Genomic DNA, 19,351 nt, shown 5'->3' with positions numbered 1-19,351 from the left:
TGCATCCAACTTTATTTTTTTCAATGGGAAGAGGGTCATTTGACACATCACAGAATTTCACAAGAAAAACAATGGTGTGCTTGGTTTTAGCGTAACTTTATTCTTTCATGAGTTATTTACAAGTTTATGACCACTTAAAAAATGTGTTCAAAGTGCTGCCCATTGTGTTGGATTGTTATTGCAACCCTCTTCTCCCACTCTTGACACACCGATAGCAACACCGCAGAAGAAATGGTAGCACAGGTTTCCATTATCCGTTGTTTCAGATGCTGTACATCTCGTATCTTCAGAGCATAGACAATTGCCTTTTGATGACCCCAAAGATAAAAGTCTAAGGGTACCGTCACACTATACGATTTACCTACGATCACGACCAGCGATATGACCTGGCCGTGATCGTAGGTAAATCGTAGTGTGGTCGCTGGGGAGCTGTCACACAGACAGCTCTCCAGCGACCAACGATGCCGAGGTACCCGGGTAACCAGGGTAAACATCGGGTTACTAAGCGCAGGACCGCGCTTAGTAACCCGATGTTTACCCTGGTTACCAGCGTAAAAAAAAACAAACAGCACATACTTACATTCTGGTGTCCGTCAGGTCCCTTGCCGTCTGCTTCCCGCACTCACTGACTGCCGGCCGTAAAGTGAAAGTGAAAGCACGTCACCGCTGTGCTCTGCTTTCACTTTACGGCCGGCAGTCACTGAGTGCGGGAAGCAGACGGCAAGGGACCTGACGGACACCAGAATGTAAGTATGTGCTGTTTGTTTTTTTTTACGCTGGTAACCAGGGTAAACATCGGGTTACTAAGCGCGGTCCTGCGCTTAGTAACCCGATGTTTACCCTGGTTACAAGCGAACGCATCGCTAGATCGCTAGATCGGTGTCACACACACCGATCTAGCGATGCCAGCGGGAGATCCAGCGACAAAAGAAAGTTCTAAACGATCTGCTACGACGTACGATTCTCAGCAGGATCCCTGATCGCTGCTGCGTGTCAGACACAGCGATATCGTAACGATATCGCTGGAACGTCACGAATCGTACCGTCGTAGCGATCGAAATGGCAGTGTGTGATGGTACCCTTAGGGGCTCAGATCGGGAGACCTTGGTGGCCATTCAACTGGCCCACGACGACCAATCCACTTTCCAGGAAACTGTTCATGTAGGAATGCTCGGACCTGACACCCAAGATAGTGCACCACCATAGAATAATATGCCCCATATGCTGCTGCAATTAAAAAATAAATAAATTAAAAAAATTACATACTCACCTGGCCAGGTGCCGGTGTCCTGAGCAGGCGGGGACACCAGCGCGCTATGGGGGGCCAGGTGCCGGAGTCGCCGCTGGCTCAGGCCCCCAGCACTTGCGATATTCACCTGTCCACGTTACACTGCCGCTGTGTCTTACGGGTCTCTGCAGTGACAGTTCAGGCAGGGGGCGCGCACTAAATATGTCATCGCGCCCTCTGACCTGAACGTCACAGCAGAGGACGCGAAAGACACAGCGCGGCGGTGGAATGGGGACAGGAGAATGTCGCATGGCTCACCCTCCCCCATTATACTCACCCTCCTTCGCGGTCTCTGCACTTCCCTGCTTCGTCCTGGGGCCAGCAGCTCCTTCCTTCCAGTGCTGAGCGGTCACATGGTACCGCTCATTAAACTAATAATATGCGCTCAACGCCTATAGGAGTGGAGTCATGTCTATATTCATTACTTTAATGAGCGGTACCACGTGACCGCTGAACACAGGAACAAGCTGCTGGTGCCAGAGACCATCGGAGAAGCAGAGATCGTGCCAGGATGGGTTGAGTATGATGTGACAGCCGCCACTCCTGTGAATAGTTAAGTGGCAATGCAGTAGAGACCCTGAATAGATTTCTATGGACACCATCTGTAACCTGATCCTTGACTCAGCCGATAATCCGTCTTCATATCTGGCAGATTTACCAGTCAATTTAGAGCAAATGATCAGTGCAGGATGTGTCTTATAAAGTGGAGAAAATCTATCTGCAGAATTCTCTGATAGAAAAAAGGTTAATCCCTGGCCATCAGGTTTCTATAAACAATCTTGAATCAATGTCTATTAGCAATCCTTTATTTTAGAAATGCTAATATTTTGCATAAAATAAGGGCACAATGAAGCACGGACAGGTCTGTAACACACAGCAGTAAAAGAAGATCACGTCAGCATTCACTCTTGAAGGAGCCACATATCCATCCTCCACATGTGCCAAGCTAACTCGATAACAGGACAGCTGAGCAAACGGCCGCTATGGGGATAGATGCTTCTCTTTTAAGTCATAAGTAATTTAAAAGTCATAATACAGATTAGGGAAATCCGATTATAAATCACTCTGGCCGCTGGTACTGCCAGAAAGCCATTTCTCCATCATCACTGCAAGAAGCCAAGAAACCAGGTTCTTTAGGGTGCCATGCCACACAGTTGATATCTTGAGAGTGGGCTCGAGGCATGTGGGCTGTCAAAGAAAATGTTGGTTGCACAGCATCAGAGCCAGTATCTTCTTCGAAAATCCTGATGGCGTCATCTCCACAAGCCGTAGCAATGGCACCTGTCAGGTGGCTCCTAATGGTGGAAGGTGATCAAAGGATATCAGAGGGTGACAATCCAACAATTAAGGAAGTACTTACTGATATCAATTATAAATCCTATTACGTATAGTCTCTTGTGTTTATGCTGCTCCACCCTTCCCTTATCCCCAGGCCGCTTACTGCTCCACCCCTTCCATGCCCCATGCTACTCGCTGCTCCACCCTTTCCTTACCCCCACGCTGCTTACTGCTCCACTCCTGCCTTACTTTGATGCTGCTTACTGCTCCCCTTATCCCCATGCCTCTAACTGCTCCATCCCTCCCTTACCCCAATGCTGCTTATGGCTCCACGCCTTTCTTACGCCGATGCTACTTACGGCTCCACCCCTGCCTTGCCCCATGCTGCTTACTGCTCAACCCTTCCCTTACCCCCATGCTGCTCCACCCTTTCTTTACCCCCACGCTGGTCACTGCTCCACTCCTGCCTTTCCCCACGCTGCTCGCTGCTCCACCCCTGCCTTGCCCCCTGCTGCTTACTGCTCCACCCCTGCCTTTCCCCATGCTGCTCGCTGCTCCACCCCTGCCTTGCCCCATGCTGCTCGCTGCTCCACCCCTGCCTTGCCCCATGCTGCTTACTGCTCCACCCTTGCCTTGCCCCATGCTGCTTACTGCTCCACCCCTGCATTGCCCCATGCTGCTTACTGCTCCACGTCTGCCTTGCCCCATGCTGCTTACTGCTCCACCCCTGCCTTGCCCCATGCTGCTTACTGCTCCACCCCTGCCTTGCCCCATGCTGCTTACTGCTCCACCCCTGCCTTGACCCATGCTGCTTACTGCTCCACCCCTGCCTTGCCCCATGCTGCTTACTGCTCCACCCCTGCCTTGCCCCATGCTGCTTACTGCTCCACCCCTGCCTTGCCCCATGCTGCTTACTGCTCCACCCCTGCCTTGCCCCACCCCTGCCTTGCCCCATGCTGCTTACTGCTCCACCCCTGCCTTGCCCCATGCTGCTTACTGCTCCACCCCTCCCTTGCCCCATGCTGCTTACTGCTCCACCCCTGCCTTGCCCCATGCTGCTTACTGCTCCACCCCTGCCTTGCCCCATGCTGCTTACTGCTCCACGCCTGCCTTGCCCCATGCTGCTTACTGCTCCACCCCTGCCTTGCCCCATGCTTACTGCTCCACCCCTGCCTTGCCCCATGCTGCTTACTGCTCCACCCCTGCCTTGCCCCATGCTGCTTACTGCTCCACGCCTGCCTTGCCCCATGCTGCTTACTGCTCCACCCCTGCCTTGCCCCATGCTGCTTACTGCTCCACCCCTGCCTTGCCCCATGCTGCTTACTGCTCCACCCCTCCCTTGCCCCATGCTGCTTACTGCTCTACCCGCCTTGCCCCATGCTGCTTACTGCTCCACGCCTGCCTTGCCCCATGCTGCTTATTGCTCCACCCCTCCCTTGCCCCATGCTGCTTACTGCTCCACCCCTGCCTTGCCCCATGCTGCTTACTGCTCCACCCCTGCATTGCCCCATGCTGCTTACTGCTCCACGTCTGCCTTGCCCCATGCTGCTTACTGCTCCACCCCTGCCTTGCCCCATGCTGCTTACTGCTCCACCCCTGCCTTGCCCCATGCTGCTTACTGCTCCACCCCTGCCTTGCCCCATGCTGCTTACTGCTCCACCCCTGCCTTGCCCCATGCTGCTTACTGCTCCACCCCTGCCTTGCCCCATGCTGCTTACTGCTCCACCCCTGCATTGCCCCATGCTGCTTACTGCTCCACCCCTGCCTTGCCCCATGCTGCTTACTGCTCCACCCGCCTTGCCCCATGCTGCTTACTGCTCCACCCCTGCCTTGCCCCATGCTGCTTACTGCTCCACCCCTCCCTTGCCCCATGCTGCTTACTGCTCCACCCCTGCCTTGCCCCATGCTGCTTACTGCTCCACCCCTGCCTTGCCCCATGCTGCTTACTGCTCCACGCCTGCCTTGCCCCATGCTGCTTACTGCTCCACGCCTGCCTTGCCCCATGCTGCTTACTGCTCCACCCCTGCCTTGCCCCATGCTGCTTACTGCTCCACCCCTCCCTTGCCCCATGCTGCTTACTGCTCCACCCCTCCCTTGCCCCATGCTGCTTACTGCTCCACCCCTGCCTTGCCCCATGCTGCTTACTGCTCCACCCCTCCCTTGCCCCATGCTGCTTACTGCTCCACCCGCCTTGCCCCATGCTGCTTACTGCTCCACCCCTGCCTTGCCCCATGCTGCTTACTGCTCCACCCCTCCCTTGCCCCATGCTGCTTACTGCTCCACCCCTGCCTTGCCCCATGCTGCTTACTGCTCCACCCCTGCCTTGCCCCATGCTGCTTACTGCTCCACCCGCCTTGCCCCATGCTGCTTACTGCTCCACCCCTGCCTTGCCCCATGCTGCTTGCTGCTCCAACCCTGCCTTTCCCTATGCTTACTGCTCCACCCCTGCCTTGCCCCATGCTGCTTACTGCTCCACCCCTGCCTTGCCCCATGCTGCTTACTGCTCCACCCCTGCCTTGCCCCATGCTGCTTACTGCTCCAACCCTGCCTTTCCCTATGCTTACTGCTCCACCCCTGCCGTGCCCTATGCTGTTTACTGCTCCACCCCTGCCTTGCCCCATGCTGCTTACTGCTCCACCCCTGCCTTGCCCCATGCTTACTGCTCCACCCGCCTTGCCCCATGCTGCTTACTGCTCCACCCCTGCCTTGCCCCATGCTGCTTACTGCTCCACTCCTGCCTTGCCCCATGCTGCTTACTGCTCCACCCCTGCCTTGCCCCATGCTGCTTACTGCTCCACCCGCCTTGCCCCATGCTGCTTACTGCTCCACCCCTGCCTTGCCCCATGCTGCTTACTGCTCCACCCGCCTTGCCCCATGCTGCTTACTGCTCCACCCCTGCCTTGCCCCATGCTGCTCACTGCTCCACCCCTGCCTTGCCCCATGCTGCTTATTGCTCCACCCCTGCCTTGCCCCATGCTGCTTACTGCTCCACTCCTGCCTTGCCCCATGCTGCTTACTGCTCCACCCCTGCCTTGCCCCATGCTGCTTACTGCTCCACCCCTGCCTTGCCCCAGGATGCTTACTGCCCTTACTTTCTGTGCACTATTACAATCAGTGCTATGTATTGCTTCAATACATTTATAACAAAAGAAAAATAAAAAAGCTTGCAGCTTGTATGAAGACCTATGTGTCTCCATGGTTACAGACTGTGACAAACCGTGTGTAGTCTGACAATGCAGTTATTTTCTACTTCCTTTCATCTTTCCCTCCTTCTTGCCAATCCACAGACAGTAAAAGTAGCGACAGAAGAACTGTCGTGGAGGAGCAGACACGTTTTCTCATGCTCACCAATGAACATCATAGATGGTCCTGTTATGATATCCAGTCAGAGTGCACACACACTTCCAGATGGGATCTTTTTTCCCTAAAGAAATATGTACATATTTGTTAGGAAATTCACCTCTATAGGATATGTGCGGTACAGTCATGTAGTGGCGTACACTGATAACATAAATCAAGTTATGTCGCCAGCCTAAACATCACTGTTTCCTAAAATCTGAGGACTCAAATATGCAGTGAAGCTTTGCTCACCAGCCCCTTCTACAGCTCATTGTAAAGAGGAAGACACTTTAGTTTCATGAATATTTATACATATTAGCAATGTTTTTCCAAAGAAAGGAGTAGAAATAATCTCCCCATTCAAGTAAAAGTGGGAGGAATTATTCTGATCACACAAAAGTGCAGTACACAAAATATAAAGTATGGAGTTCACTTAAATGGATTTTACCCAAATTGTAAGACCCTATCCATAGGATAACTTGCCGATTGCTGGGGGTCCGACCAATGGGATCTGGAGCAATCCCAAAAACGGGGCTCTGCAGAGTCCTGTCTTAAAAGGAGCGGAGGTGCGCATGCTCATCTTCTGTTTCCTTCATTGTAGGACTGACAGACATAGGGGAGCGCTGTGCTCTGCTTTCCCACAGACAATGAATGGGGCTGTGGCGGACCGTGCGCACCTCTCCTCCATTCAATCTCATGACTCCATAACCGTTCTACAGATTGATGGGGGTCCCAGCGGTCAGACTCTCGACAATCCGAACGATATACCCGTATTCTCTGGTTAGTTAGAGGATAACTTACAATTTTGGGAAAACTCCCTTTTAAAGAGAACAAAAAAGTCTTTAGATTGATTTGTTATCTTTCTTACACCTTATGAGCCTAGCCTGGCAATATGTAAGCTGTTGCTGTATGCTAGCGGACACTATGTCTATCCTTCAGCCCAGTCCTGGACTTCTGATGTCACCTTCAACCTCCTTCCCCCCCCAAAAGCTTCATGTACCCAAAAGAGTATCTTGCCCCAACCTGCTAAAAAAAAAAAGAATAGTCCCCCCATCTAATGTGACAGGCAGACAGCATTGGAGCAGTTTTCTCTCTGCACGGCTTGTGTTTTGATGTATCTTGATAGAAGTTGAGACATTTTCTCAGATTAATTTTTCGCCAATGGTTGGCACAAAAAATCTAGAGCGCACCGATATTAAAATTTGGAGCACCCAGCTTTTTCACATCTAACTTTGTTACTCTGAGACGTTGTAAAAAATGACCTGCCCCTCCCCGATGACAGCTGCTCTACAACAATAGATTTTCTCGTAGATCCATCAATGTTCCCTATACAGTGGAGTTCCATTACCTTGCTCTTCTTCGGACGTCATATGTCTCCAGATCCGCAGGGTCCTATCATCACTGCAGGTGGCCAGCTGTTCCCCACTTTGGTCAAAAGATAAGCTCCATACCGTGGACGTGTGGCCCTCCAGAGTGGCACAGCACACCCAGTCATCCTCTTCTTCGTGGTACAACTTCACGGAGTCATCGTAGCTGGCTGACGCTAATAACTATGCATAGAGGCAAAGTTATGAAAAATTAGGCCGTATTCCAGTTACAAGATGTTATCACCTTCTAGATCAATGGGAGTCCAACCGCTGAGACTCCCCCCGGCTGTCAGAATGGGACCACACGTTACCTTCTGGAGCATCAGTGCTCATGCTCAATCACCACTCCATTCACTGTCTATGGGACTGACGGAGAAAGCAGAGTACGGTGCTTAGCTTCCTCCATCAGTCGAATAGAAAAAGCTGCGGTTGAGCATTGCACTGCCGATCCATTCAGATGGGAACAAAAGTGCTCTGTTCTGGCAATCAATGGGGGTCTCAGCGGTTGAGCCCCTACCAATCCAAAAGGAGATAACTTCTTAGAAGCAGAATAGCCCTTTAATACATTGCATGCAATGCTCCCCCAACTACAGAACATACTTGGGTAAGAACCCGCCCAGTCACGTCAGCGTCACTCACCTCTTGGTTAGGATGCCACACTACGTGCTTCACGTCCTGTGTGTGCGAGTTCAGTACACTGACACACTCATACTCCTCCTCTTCATCAACTGCAAGAAGCAGAAAATACAAGAAGGATTCACTTACATGGGTATGTAGTGGACAGAAGAATAACGGTACCCAACTCGTCACCCGTTTACCGATATCATGGGCAGCGTGACACAACCGAACTGAAGGTTCATTTGTCGAAAGATCATAAAAGCTGGGAAAAACGTGTCATTTACAGCGATGCAGTAAAGCGATTGTCCTAAACTGAGCGCCAGTCACAGCATCACTGGGTGGGACAAACAGCGGATTTTGGTTCCCACGAGAAGCGGGCACAACACCAGAGCACATGAGAAGCGAGTATATGGAGGAGCAGCTAGGATGTTTATTTGATGACAAGGTAAGGTGGCAGGGAAACGTTTGCCATATTTTTCGGAAGGTAGTGAAATTGCAGCTCCTGTGTTCTCTGCCAGACATGTGGATACACATATGGTACAACCATTTCTCCACTGTGTCTCAAGAGCCATTTTTCACCACGACAACCCCAGGCGGCATGTTACTCGTGCTACTGTGGTCAGCCTGGGTGGCCTAAATGTGCTACGATGGCCTGCAGCGTGTACAGAATGTCCCCTGAGCACTTCAGGGACGTCATTGGTCAGCAGTTGCAGAGGAAGCTGCCAGCAGAGGATCTTGATTATTTTCGCAAGTGCATTAAGTGTGGCAGAACCTTCCTGAGACAACCATTAATAACCTCATCGACAGCAGCCAAGACGTGTAAGTGCAGGGATTTCTGCACAGGGCGCTCATACTCCACACTGAATAAATGAAAAGGTTTTGCAAATGTCGTTTCCATCATCTATGTATCATTAATGTGTCTATCCATTCTGTGATTTCCAGCATTCCCTGACTTTTCCTTCTTGGTGTTGCAATTACGATAACAGGGCCTGTAATCTGTATAATTAGACAAACTACCTATATATTAGTGATTTGTTTAGCGATAGAATTTCAAGTGAAGTGGAAATTTTGCTGTGTGAGGACAACTGCAGACAAGACAACCATGAAATTGGGGTTCCAGGATGATCTCGCTGTAGGTCAGGGAAAGAATGAAGCCGAATGCCCCCTAAAACTTGATGCACGTGAAAATCCTCTGCGGCTCTCCAACATAACAAAACCACATTTTCTACTCCCGTTAGAAAGTCCAAGTTGTGGAAGAGGCGCACGAGGGGAACATCTCGTCTGGATAAGATTCCCTTAGACACTCTTCTGTCCCAAACATCAAGGAACCAAAAGAGGAATGATTTTTTATCGCTGAAACATGCATTTGGCCTTAAAGGGGTCAGCCAGGATTATATTATTTTTTACTATGGGCTTAAGAACTAACAGGTAGTTGCTACCTACTTGCCTGTTCTGCCCGGCACCAGTGTCTGCCAAAACAGAGCGGTCACAGACCACTCCTGCCGGCGATTCTGTGGCTTCTGCTGACATCATGTTGACAGAACAGCGGATCCTCTTCCGCTTTACTCCGTTGATGGGACGTGACTGCCAATGTGATGCTGATTGACAGTCGGCTCCCAGCTGCCTAACTGCGGAGAGCTTGCTGTCAATCAGCATGACATCGGCAGTCACACACCATCAACAGAGCAGCATGGAAAAGAAAGCTGCTCTGCTGATGTCCTGCAGCTTAATTATCGGCAGGAGCGGTCAGTGACCGCTCTGAACTAGTCCTGGATAAAACAGGTAGTTAGATCCTACCTGCCTGGTAGTTTATTGGCTCAGTCAATAATTAATATACTCCTGGACAACCCCTTGAAGCATGGTAAGAAGGTTTAGGAAGCTATCATGTCCACTAGCTGTATAAATGAGCTCACCTTCCCAAACCCACACACTCTTGTCACGGCTACAGGTTGCCAGCAGACTCCCAGAAGGTGCCCAGGCCACAGACTTCACCTCATTCTCATGTCCCTCAAGGGTGGTGACACACTGAAAGGAAGAACACAGATTTCTCAGTAGGAACACCGGCACAAGTTCTGGCATCACATAAAACCTCACAAGTCTCGGAAATGCTGTGGATTCAGTCAGGGACTGCGAGTGGAAAATAGGCAATGTATTATAGTAGCAGCAAGTCCACAGAGTGCAGAACATATCTGCTCACAAGTTGTGAATTAAGCTGGATGGTCACGGTTTCGTTGGCTATGCTCCTCGTTGAGTCCACAACAAAACTCACAGATGCTCCATAAAATCCACAGATCTTAAAAAAAGTGAAAAAAATACCGGATTACGTACCGGTAATGCTCTTTTATAGAGCCCACGACAGCACCCACTAGAGAGAGGGGATCCGCCCCTAGGAACAGGAAACCTACAGAGAGATAAAAGGGGCGGCCCCCCCCTCGCTCCTCAGTTGTTTTACAGAGAATAGGAGGAACCGCCGCCAAGTTTTAGTTAACAGGTTCAGGTATATACATATATACACATATTTACAACCTCATATTATATCTTTCTAATATTTACACCTCACCAAACAAGCACCATGTGCAACTATATACAGAAAAGGGAGGGATGTGAACGGGTGCTGTCGTGGGCTCTATAAAAGAGCATTACCGGTACGTAATCCGGTATTTTCTATTCGCCACGACAGCACCCACTAGAGAGAATTGCAGAGACTATAGACTGGGTGGGTTTACTGAGTCAAGGACCGATACACCAAAAGTTAGATCAGAAGCAGAGGATAGATCTAATCTATAATGCTTATAGAAGGTATTTGGTGAAGACCAAGTTGCAGCCTTACATATAAGGTCTATTGGCACATTCGCCCTTTCTGCCCAGGAAGTCGACAAGGCTCTTGTAGAGTGCGCTCCCACATGCATTGGAGGATCTTTCCCTCCAGCTTTATACGCCAAGATTATGGCCTCTCTGATCCAGCGAGATAATGTGTTCTTTGTGACTCCGGCACCCTTGGTTTTACCCTGGAAAGACACAAAGAGAGCCCTACTCTTCCTCCAGTCCCTAGTTCTCTCTAAATAGGCTAGGACAGACCTTTTTACATCTAGGGTGTGAAGTCTTTCTTCTTCTGGAGTTGAGTGGTTCTCATAAAAGGTGGGTAACAAGATCTCCTGGGATCTATGAAAGGTAGAAGCCACCTTAGGGAGATAACAAGGATCTGTTTTTAAAAGTATCCTATCTGATGTTACCGTTAAAAAGGGAGGATCTATAGATAATGCATGGAGATCGCTCACTCTTCTGGCAGAGACTAATGCCACTAGCAAAACAGTCTTCAAAGAAATGTTCTTTAGTGAGGCTGTATGGAGAGGCTCAAAGGGTGGTTGTGTTAATGCATTCAAAACTATCGAAAGATCCCACTGAGGAACCCGAGGAATGTTAATTGGTTTTGATCTTTCACAAGCGGATATAAACCGGGATATCCATTAATTTCCTGCAATGTCATGATTAAAAAGAGCTCCTAATGCTGAAACCTGCACCTTCAGAGTGCTCACGGAGAGCCCTAATTCCAGCCCTTTTTGTAGAAATTCTAATATTTGAAATATAGGAATCTCAGAGGAAAATTGTGTAGTATGAAATTGAAGGAATTTCCTCCAAATTCTAACATAAATCCTGGTAGTTGAAGGTTTTCTGCTCTTCATAAGAGTATCGATTAACCCATTAGAAAACCCCCTGAGATTTAGTAACCGCCTCTCAAACTCCAGGCAGTTAAGTTCATGCCCTTTGCCTGAGGATGGAGGAATGGACCCTGAGAGAGCAGGTCCTTGGACTGAGGCAGAATCCATGGATCTGACACTGACATCGCCCTCAGCCATGAGAACCATGGCCTCTTGGGCCAAAATGGGGCTATCAACAGAACTTTTGCGCCCTCCTCCCTTATTTTTCTTATTACTATAGGTAATAGATTCCATGGAGGGAAAGCATAGGCCAGATCGAATGTCCATGGCGTCTGGAGGGCATCGAGTATGTCTGGCTTGTCCTCCCTGTTTAGAGAGGCAAACATCTTGACTTGACGGTTGGCTCTTGTGGCAAACAAGTCTATTTGAGGAACACCCCATCGAGCTGTTATTGCCTTGAAAATCTTCCTGCTCAGCATCCATTCCCCTTGATGAAGAGTATGACGGCTCAGGAAATCGGCACGAAAGTTGTCTGTGCCTCTGATGTGTACTGCCGATAGTGATAGTAGATGACCTTCGGCTAATTCCATGATGTCTGATGCCACCTCCCTGAGTTTGTCCGACCTTGTACCTCCCTGATGGTTCAGATACGCCACCGCAGTGGTGTTGTCGGAGAATACTCTTGTATGAGAGCCGCTGAGCTGGGGAAGAAAGTGGAGAAGGGAGTAATATACCGCCCTCAACTCCTTGACATTCGAGGAATTATTAAGATCTGAGCTGGACCAAAGATCCTGAACCCATTGATCCTGAAAATGTGCCCCCCAGCCTTCAGGACTAGCATCTGTGGTCACAACACTAGAAGGAGTGATTACCCATAGAACCCCCTTTGAAAGATTATTCCGATCCAACCACCACCTAAGGGAGTGTAATACTTCCGATGTTAGAAAAACTGTTCTATCCAGACATCCTCTATTCTTAATGTCCTCCTCCAATACAAATTTTTGTAGCTGCCTAGTATGGAACTGTGCCCACTGTACCACAGGAATGCACGATGTTAGAGAGCCTAGCAATGACATGACCTGTCTTAGTGACATACTACGTCTTTTTATTGCTGAGGACACCTTATCAACTATGGAGAATTTCTTATCCTCAGGCAGTTTACAAATCTGGTCAACGGAATCCAGAAGGAGCCCAAGGAATCTTTGACACGTTACAGGCTGAAGTCTAGATTTTTCCCAATTAACTAGCCAACCCAGGGATTGTAAGGATATGACTACTTCCCGTAATCTCTGCTCACACTGTAGGGGGCTCTTTCCTACAATCAACAGGTCATCTAGATATGGAATGACCAAAGTATCCTTTACCCGTAAAAAGGACATTACTTCTGATAGTAACTTAGTAAAAATCCTTGGGGCCATAGATAACCCGAAGGGCATTGCTCTATATTGTAAATGACGAATTTGCCCCTCTATACAAACTGCTACCCGAAGAAATTGTTGGTGTGAATTATGAATGGGAATATGGTAGTAAGCATCTTTTAGATCCAATACTACCATGTAACAATTTGGAAATAGATTTTTTATAGCTGAACGAATGGATTCCATTTTGAATGTTTTAGGTTTTATAAAGGAATTCAGCTTCCTCAAATTGATTATAGTTCTGAAAGAGCCATCCGGCTTACTAATCAGGAACAAGGGAGAGTAAAAACCTCTCCCTATCTGAGAAGATGGAACCTCTACTAGGACATGTTTGCGTAGGAGGGTTTTAACCTCGGTTTCAAGTGCCTCTTGCTGAGGCTTGGATCTTAAGGTGGTAAGAAGGAAAGAATCCGGAGGAGTTTTAATAAAGTCTAGTGTGAGGCCTGAGGATGTTAATTTAATAGCCCATTGATTAGTTGTTATTTCTTTCCATTGATGACTGAATTGTTTTAGTCTTCCCCCCACCGGAGAAATATCACTGATGGAATTTATCGGTTGGCTTGAAGGGGCGTTTATTAAACAGATTTCCTTTTTGTTTGAAATCCTTATTATTCCACCTGTCTCTGAAGCCTCCCTTTCTTCCGAATGGTGGCTTCCTGAACGCCCTTCTGTAAGACGGAATAAAGGGATTAGGGAATCCTTTCTTCCTCTCGCCCGCCTTAGTGAGAATATCATCAAGGACTGTGCCAAACAGGTACTCACCCTGACAGGGTATGGAACATAATTTGGATCTTGACTGGGCATCCCCCTTCCAGTTTTTTAACCATAAAGCCCGCCGAGCCGTATTAGCGAGATTAGCTGTCCTGGCCGCCAGGCGGAGGGAATCAATTGAGGCATCTGAAATAAAAGCCGCAGCACCTTTAATCAAAGGGATAGATGCCCTTAATTTTTCTCTAGATACGCCACTTTTAATCTTCTGATCCAGCTGATCCAGCCAGACTAGCATTGATCTGCCAGTACATGTGGCTGAAATAGCCGGCTTGAATGCCGTGACACAGGCCTCCCACGATTTTTTAAGGAGTGCGTCTGATTTCCGGTCCATAGGATCTGATAAGGAACCTGCATCCTCTACTGGTAAGGAGAAACGGCGAGATGTAGACGCAACTTCCGCATCGACTTTTGGTATCTTGGCCCAGGTATTCAAATCCTCATCATCAAAGGGGTAGCGCCTCTTACAGGATATTGGGACCAACCCCTTTTGACCTCTACTCCATTCTTTTTTAACGAGATCTTTTATGGCCTGATTTATTGGAAATACGTGGCCTTTCTTCTGAGAAAGACCAGCGAACATAACTTCTTGTGGCGTCTGGGGTTCTTTTGATTCAGACACCCCCATCGTATTTCTCACTGATTTTACTAGGTTGTTTATGCCCTCAGTTGGAAAACAGACGAAGTCCTCTTCCTCTGAGGAATTAGATTGCTGAGAAATATCAGAGTCGACCTCCCCACTCTCCGCTGATGTGTCAGCTCTAGGAGAGGATGTTTTCCTCCTTCGTTTCTCCATATTTACTGAAGAAGTAGAACCACCTCCCAACGACTGGAGTTCTTCCCGAATTATGAGACGTATCTCATTCATTTTAACCGATTCCTCCTGCCGTAAGGTGTTGTCTATACATGCCTGACACAGACTTTTAAGATAGGAGTCAGGCAGGGGTTCGGTACATATGGCACATTGTTTGTGCTTACTCTTCCCCGTCCTCTTTGCCTAGAAATAATATAAGCAAAGGAATCAATATAAGCTTCAGTGAAGCTATATACGCACTCACCCAGCGTAATATTTATACCGGCTGCGGAGATGCCTTAGCTTGGGGTGTGGAACGGGAGGATTTTCTTCCTGATTTATCAGTGGAGTCACTTATTTTAGAGTGTCCACTATTCCTTTTCCTGGCTTCACCACTAGGGACTAATGGCTCTTCCATAGGGTGCACCCTGACCTCCTCTTGGGACGACATAATGGCACACTGACTGCCTTAACTGACTACACTTTATAGTGTAGTAATGTACACACCCCTTGCTTTGTCTCCACTTTTTTTTTTTTTTTTTACTTACAGATCCGGCGTTTAGAGTAATGGCACCACATGGGGGAATCCAATATGGCGGTTCCCCTGGAAATGATCTCCAACACCGTGCCCCGGAAGTTCCTCTCCATTTCCGGGACGCCGACGCTACTGCGCATGCGCCCGCGTCCTGTATGCCGGGAGACGCCGCTGCCTGCTGCATCCCACCATGTCACCTCTTACCTTGGAGGGACAGGAGGGCCTCGTATCGTGGAACCGTCTCACCGCTGCCCAGACGCACACCGGAGGACGTCGCACCAGGTACCCGCACTGTCGGCGTCTCCACAACGGTGTCCCAGCAGGGAGACCGTTGGATAACTTCAGGCTGCCTGTCAACCGCACCAGATGAGGGGGGAGCCCGCAGGATCATTCCCCCGACTCTGTCTACCTGCTTCTGGAACCCCTGCCGCTCAGCAGAGTCGTACAGGCGGTAGTCCAGGCAGGTCTTCCTCTTCCTATCCATAGAGTCTTCTCTGTGGGTCTCCATCTAGGAACAGGAAACCAACTGAGGAGCGAGGGGGGGGCCGCCCCTTTTATCTCTCTGTAGGTTTCCTGTTCCTAGGGGCGGATCCCCTCTCTCTAGTGGGTGCTGTCGTGGCGAATAGAAAAAATCTCCCGGCTAATATTGCACTTCCTTGTCAGGTCCCTCACCAGCCTCCTACGATGGCATCTCGTCTGTCCATCAATAGCGGGCCACAGCTGTCACATGGACACATCCCAGGAGCAAGGGGGGACAAGACAGTGACCAGGCGCCGATCGGGGCGCTGCTGCAGGGTGTCAGCTCTCACATAGAATTGACACCCACACCTGATCAGCATGAGCCCGCGCGATCGCAGCGCCGTAAATTTACAGCGGTTAGCGGGAATGCAGCTCCTGCGGCGCCATATATGTATGCTGCCTGTTGGGCAGGGGTTAAAAAATAAATAAGATAAATAAAAATTGCACAATTTTTCTCAGATTCCCCAGCAGAAATTCTCTGCAGCAAAACCGCTATGTAATTATTCTGGTTTGCAATTTATTTCTGAAGGTCTCTGTACCTCAAAGTCATCATTCTTCTTCATCCAAATGCAAGTGGTGGCATCAAAACTGGCAGAGGCCAAGTAATTGCCACAGGGCGACCATGCTACTTTCCGCACTGTACGCTGATGACCTTCTCCAAGGACTGACTTACAGACCCAGTTATCCCCTGTAGAGGCAAAAAAAAAAAAAAAAAAACACGGTGAGGGGCAATATGGCCACCTGATATGTAGCTCAGAAATTACCATGTATGCGGCTGCGTGTATATCCATATAGAGACGGCATTGTGCCCCCTCCCTGACAAGGAAAATATGGTGCCCACAATGTGGCATCTGTCACCGGCTGACACTACCGAAGCAGATCCTTCTAGAACACAGCTCCTGAAATGTCAGTTTCCGAGACCCCTGAGCGTATGAAAAGGAAAGTGTCGGATATTGCAGTTTTAGCCCATTCAGTTTGGAGATAATCAGCAATACCAGATATCGCCTACAGACAGAGCGGCGCTATTTCAAGGAAAAAAAAAAACACTTTTTATAACCTCATACAAGGACCTCAATTTATTTTATCTACTTAATCAATATTCCTGAGGCTTATACAGACAGCAAAGTAACAGATTTATGGCATGAATACTTGTTTAAAGGGAACTTGGCATGTCCCCAAATGCTACTAATCTGCAGGTTAATAATGTTACAATGTTGTCCGGCCGAGGTACTGAAAGTGCAGCTATAGGGAGAAAATTAACTTTATTCCTCCCAGAAGCCACTGGCTTTCAGTCATAAAAGTGCGGCAGTCGTGGTTTCTGTCACCGCAAAGTACTCAATGAGTGACGTCCCGGGACTGACTGACAACCGGCTCTACGCAGATGCGATGCAGAGCAAGTTGTCAATCAAAGTGCTGAAGACCATCACTCACTCTGTACTGAGCAGTGACTGAAGCCATGGCGGCCATGCATTTATGACTGAAAGCCGGAGGAATACAGTTCGCTTTCAATAAGAAGGCCGGACACTGTTAAGCTGCAAATTGACCCCATACCTGCAGGTTGATAGTGCTTGGGGACAGAACAGGTTCCCCTTAACTGGTATAATGTAAAGTGTAAAAACAAGAGTACGCACCCTCCTTGCCCCAAATTCGGATGGTTTTATCTCCTCCACATGATGCCAAGAGAGTACCGGTAGGATTCCATGCCAGGAACCAGCAGCGAGAGTCCGGGTGAGCGCTCACCCTATGCAGCAGGGTCAGCGAGTCCTTCATTCTTGATCTAATCTGTGGAGGAAAGTAGCATAAGTACATCAGCACCTTCTGGTTATACAGAATAGCATTTACACTAATAAATGACGTGTCTAACGGCCATCATACAAAACCTCTGCCAGCAGAGGAATAACCGACAGGAGGCGACTCAATACTTTATGGCCACTTGTAGGACTTACTGAGCAGAGATACTAGGTCTATGTATCCCTCCTCTTCTAGATCTTTACTTCTGCACCAGAAGGAATTCAAGGTTCAGTTTTAGCTACAAAATATTAATATCAGGATTACATGCGCACAGATGGACCCTCCATGGCGGCCGGATTGGACACCGTACAGACCACATTTATTCCTAGATTGTGGATTTCCTTTTGTTTAATCTTTCAGTCTAAACAGGCTGCCGATCACCCGATGAAGGAGCGAAACACTCGTTCGTCTGGTGAAATGATCTTTTGTGCTGCACATGGTCCTGTGTAAATTGGACCGGCACTGCCGAGAACAATGGGGACCTATGCACACTGACCGATCCATTACAGATTGCTCAGAGTGCACCGTTAGTGCGATCTGCTGCTGTAATCAGGATATTAAAGGCCCGGCGATCAGCAAACAAGTGGCACCGGTTAGTGAATGCAAATGCACCATAGGGTACTAAGTTCACAAAATGTTGTGCAACATTTCCCGAAATATTGGATCCAGATGGATGAAACACACAGGGAGAAGTAAGCCCCACAGCAGTAGATCCTCTGAGTCTCATCCAAGTGGATCCACTGTTTCCTGGAGGATTCATCCACCAGCAGCTTCTTTTCTTCATGTCTACATAGGAGGTGTGCCGGTCACAACCCCGCCAGATGAGCGTTAACCAATCACCTACCCACTCTCTTTCCATAGAATATCATCCCATTGTGTGCTCTGTTCCCGCACATCTAGATTTCTTCATTTCCATAAATATGTAGCTCACGCGATTACCTCACTGAGACCACCGACATGTCAGCCCTATCAATCCGGTGCATTCTCCTGGAAGGTTCTGCTGGGCGCTAGCTGTACTCAACCTTCAGGATATTGGAGTTATTACAATATTATAAAAATAAAGGGTGCAGGCACGGGGGGGGGGGTATGGGGGGAGGGAGCAGTGTCGGTGGGTGCGCTCGGCCAAAGGCCCGGGATCGCATGGACTAGGGTCAGAATTTGCCAGACCACAAATCCTCAGCACTGCGGACTCATACGCACCGCCTGTGATTTCTGTGCACACTTATAACTAGGATACTGCCAAGCTTAGGCCTTAAAGGGGCAGTGGTGCGGCTCTTCCTTCTACCCCATATGACAAGAGCACTGCGCAATCCAAGTGGGCCATAAGCTCGCCCACAATATAAGAAAGTCACCCCGGCAAAGTAGAGGAGCGGGAACAAAAGAAATCCCGATTCAGGAGAACAGCGCCATGAAGTAGAACAGTGACGGGTCTTCAGCAGCTGCATCATTGGAAACACATCAACCTTCGCTCTGGGGCCTGATCTTTGTGGAGGGACTACAGCGCCCGCAGGACCACTGATCCCACCAGACTCAGCCGCATACTGATGGCCCAAAGATGTCACAGTTCTTGAGACCCCAATGTTTGACTAAATTGTGTCTACTAGTAGCTACCACAAGGGGGCGCTCGAAACAAGCATTTTTATATAGACACCTGTGAACTTAGCTCCCTCTAGTGGCCGCTGCCTGAATCCTTTGCAGTAACCTTCCGGTATTGCCTCATACGCAGCCATCTGTAACAGTGGTTCCGCCATAATGTTATTCTAGCATCTTTCTGAAATCTTCCTCCCGTGTAAATTTCCCCGTCACCCGCACTCACGTCTCACTTACCCTCTCCCGGTTTCCCACGTTACTTCCTTGCTCCGCCGCAGTGCATGCTGGTATTTTTACATCAACTGCTCCCCCTGCCGGTGACGCACAGAAGTACACCTCGAAAACTACCCAACATTCTAGTCACTAGAGGCTACACAGAACGTTCTCT

General features: G+C 49.0%; 1 protein-coding gene across 3 annotated transcripts; it reads right to left on the bottom strand.

Annotated features, from left to right (window-relative positions):
- Nucleotides 1-2,078: 2,078 nt before the first annotated feature.
- Nucleotides 2,079-19,262, bottom strand: CIAO1 (cytosolic iron-sulfur assembly component 1). Of its 3 annotated transcripts, none has more exons than XM_069766615.1 (8): nt 19,201-19,262; nt 17,214-17,364; nt 16,122-16,270; nt 9,804-9,915; nt 7,912-8,000; nt 7,254-7,455; nt 5,915-5,990; nt 2,079-2,583 (listed from the first exon to the last, which is right to left on the bottom strand). In XM_069766615.1, exons 2-8 carry the CDS (start codon nt 17,350-17,352, stop codon nt 2,349-2,351), a joined length of 1,002 nt encoding a protein of 333 aa, XP_069622716.1. In that variant the 5' UTR covers nt 17,353-17,364; nt 19,201-19,262; the 3' UTR covers nt 2,079-2,348. The 3 variants fall into 3 exon arrangements, with proteins under 3 accessions (XP_069622716.1, XP_069622715.1, XP_069622713.1); XM_069766614.1 differs by having other exon boundaries at nt 19,025-19,206; XM_069766612.1 differs by having other exon boundaries at nt 2,203-2,583; nt 19,190-19,213.
- Between the last annotated feature and the right edge of the window lie 89 nt (nt 19,263-19,351).

The sequence above is a fragment of the Ranitomeya imitator genome, chromosome 4, assembly GCF_032444005.1.
Source record: "Ranitomeya imitator isolate aRanImi1 chromosome 4, aRanImi1.pri, whole genome shotgun sequence".
In the NCBI taxonomy this organism is placed as follows: domain Eukaryota; kingdom Metazoa; phylum Chordata; class Amphibia; order Anura; family Dendrobatidae; genus Ranitomeya; species Ranitomeya imitator.
Note: the sequence above shows the minus strand (reverse complement) of the source record. Positions and strands in the feature narration are given on the sequence as shown.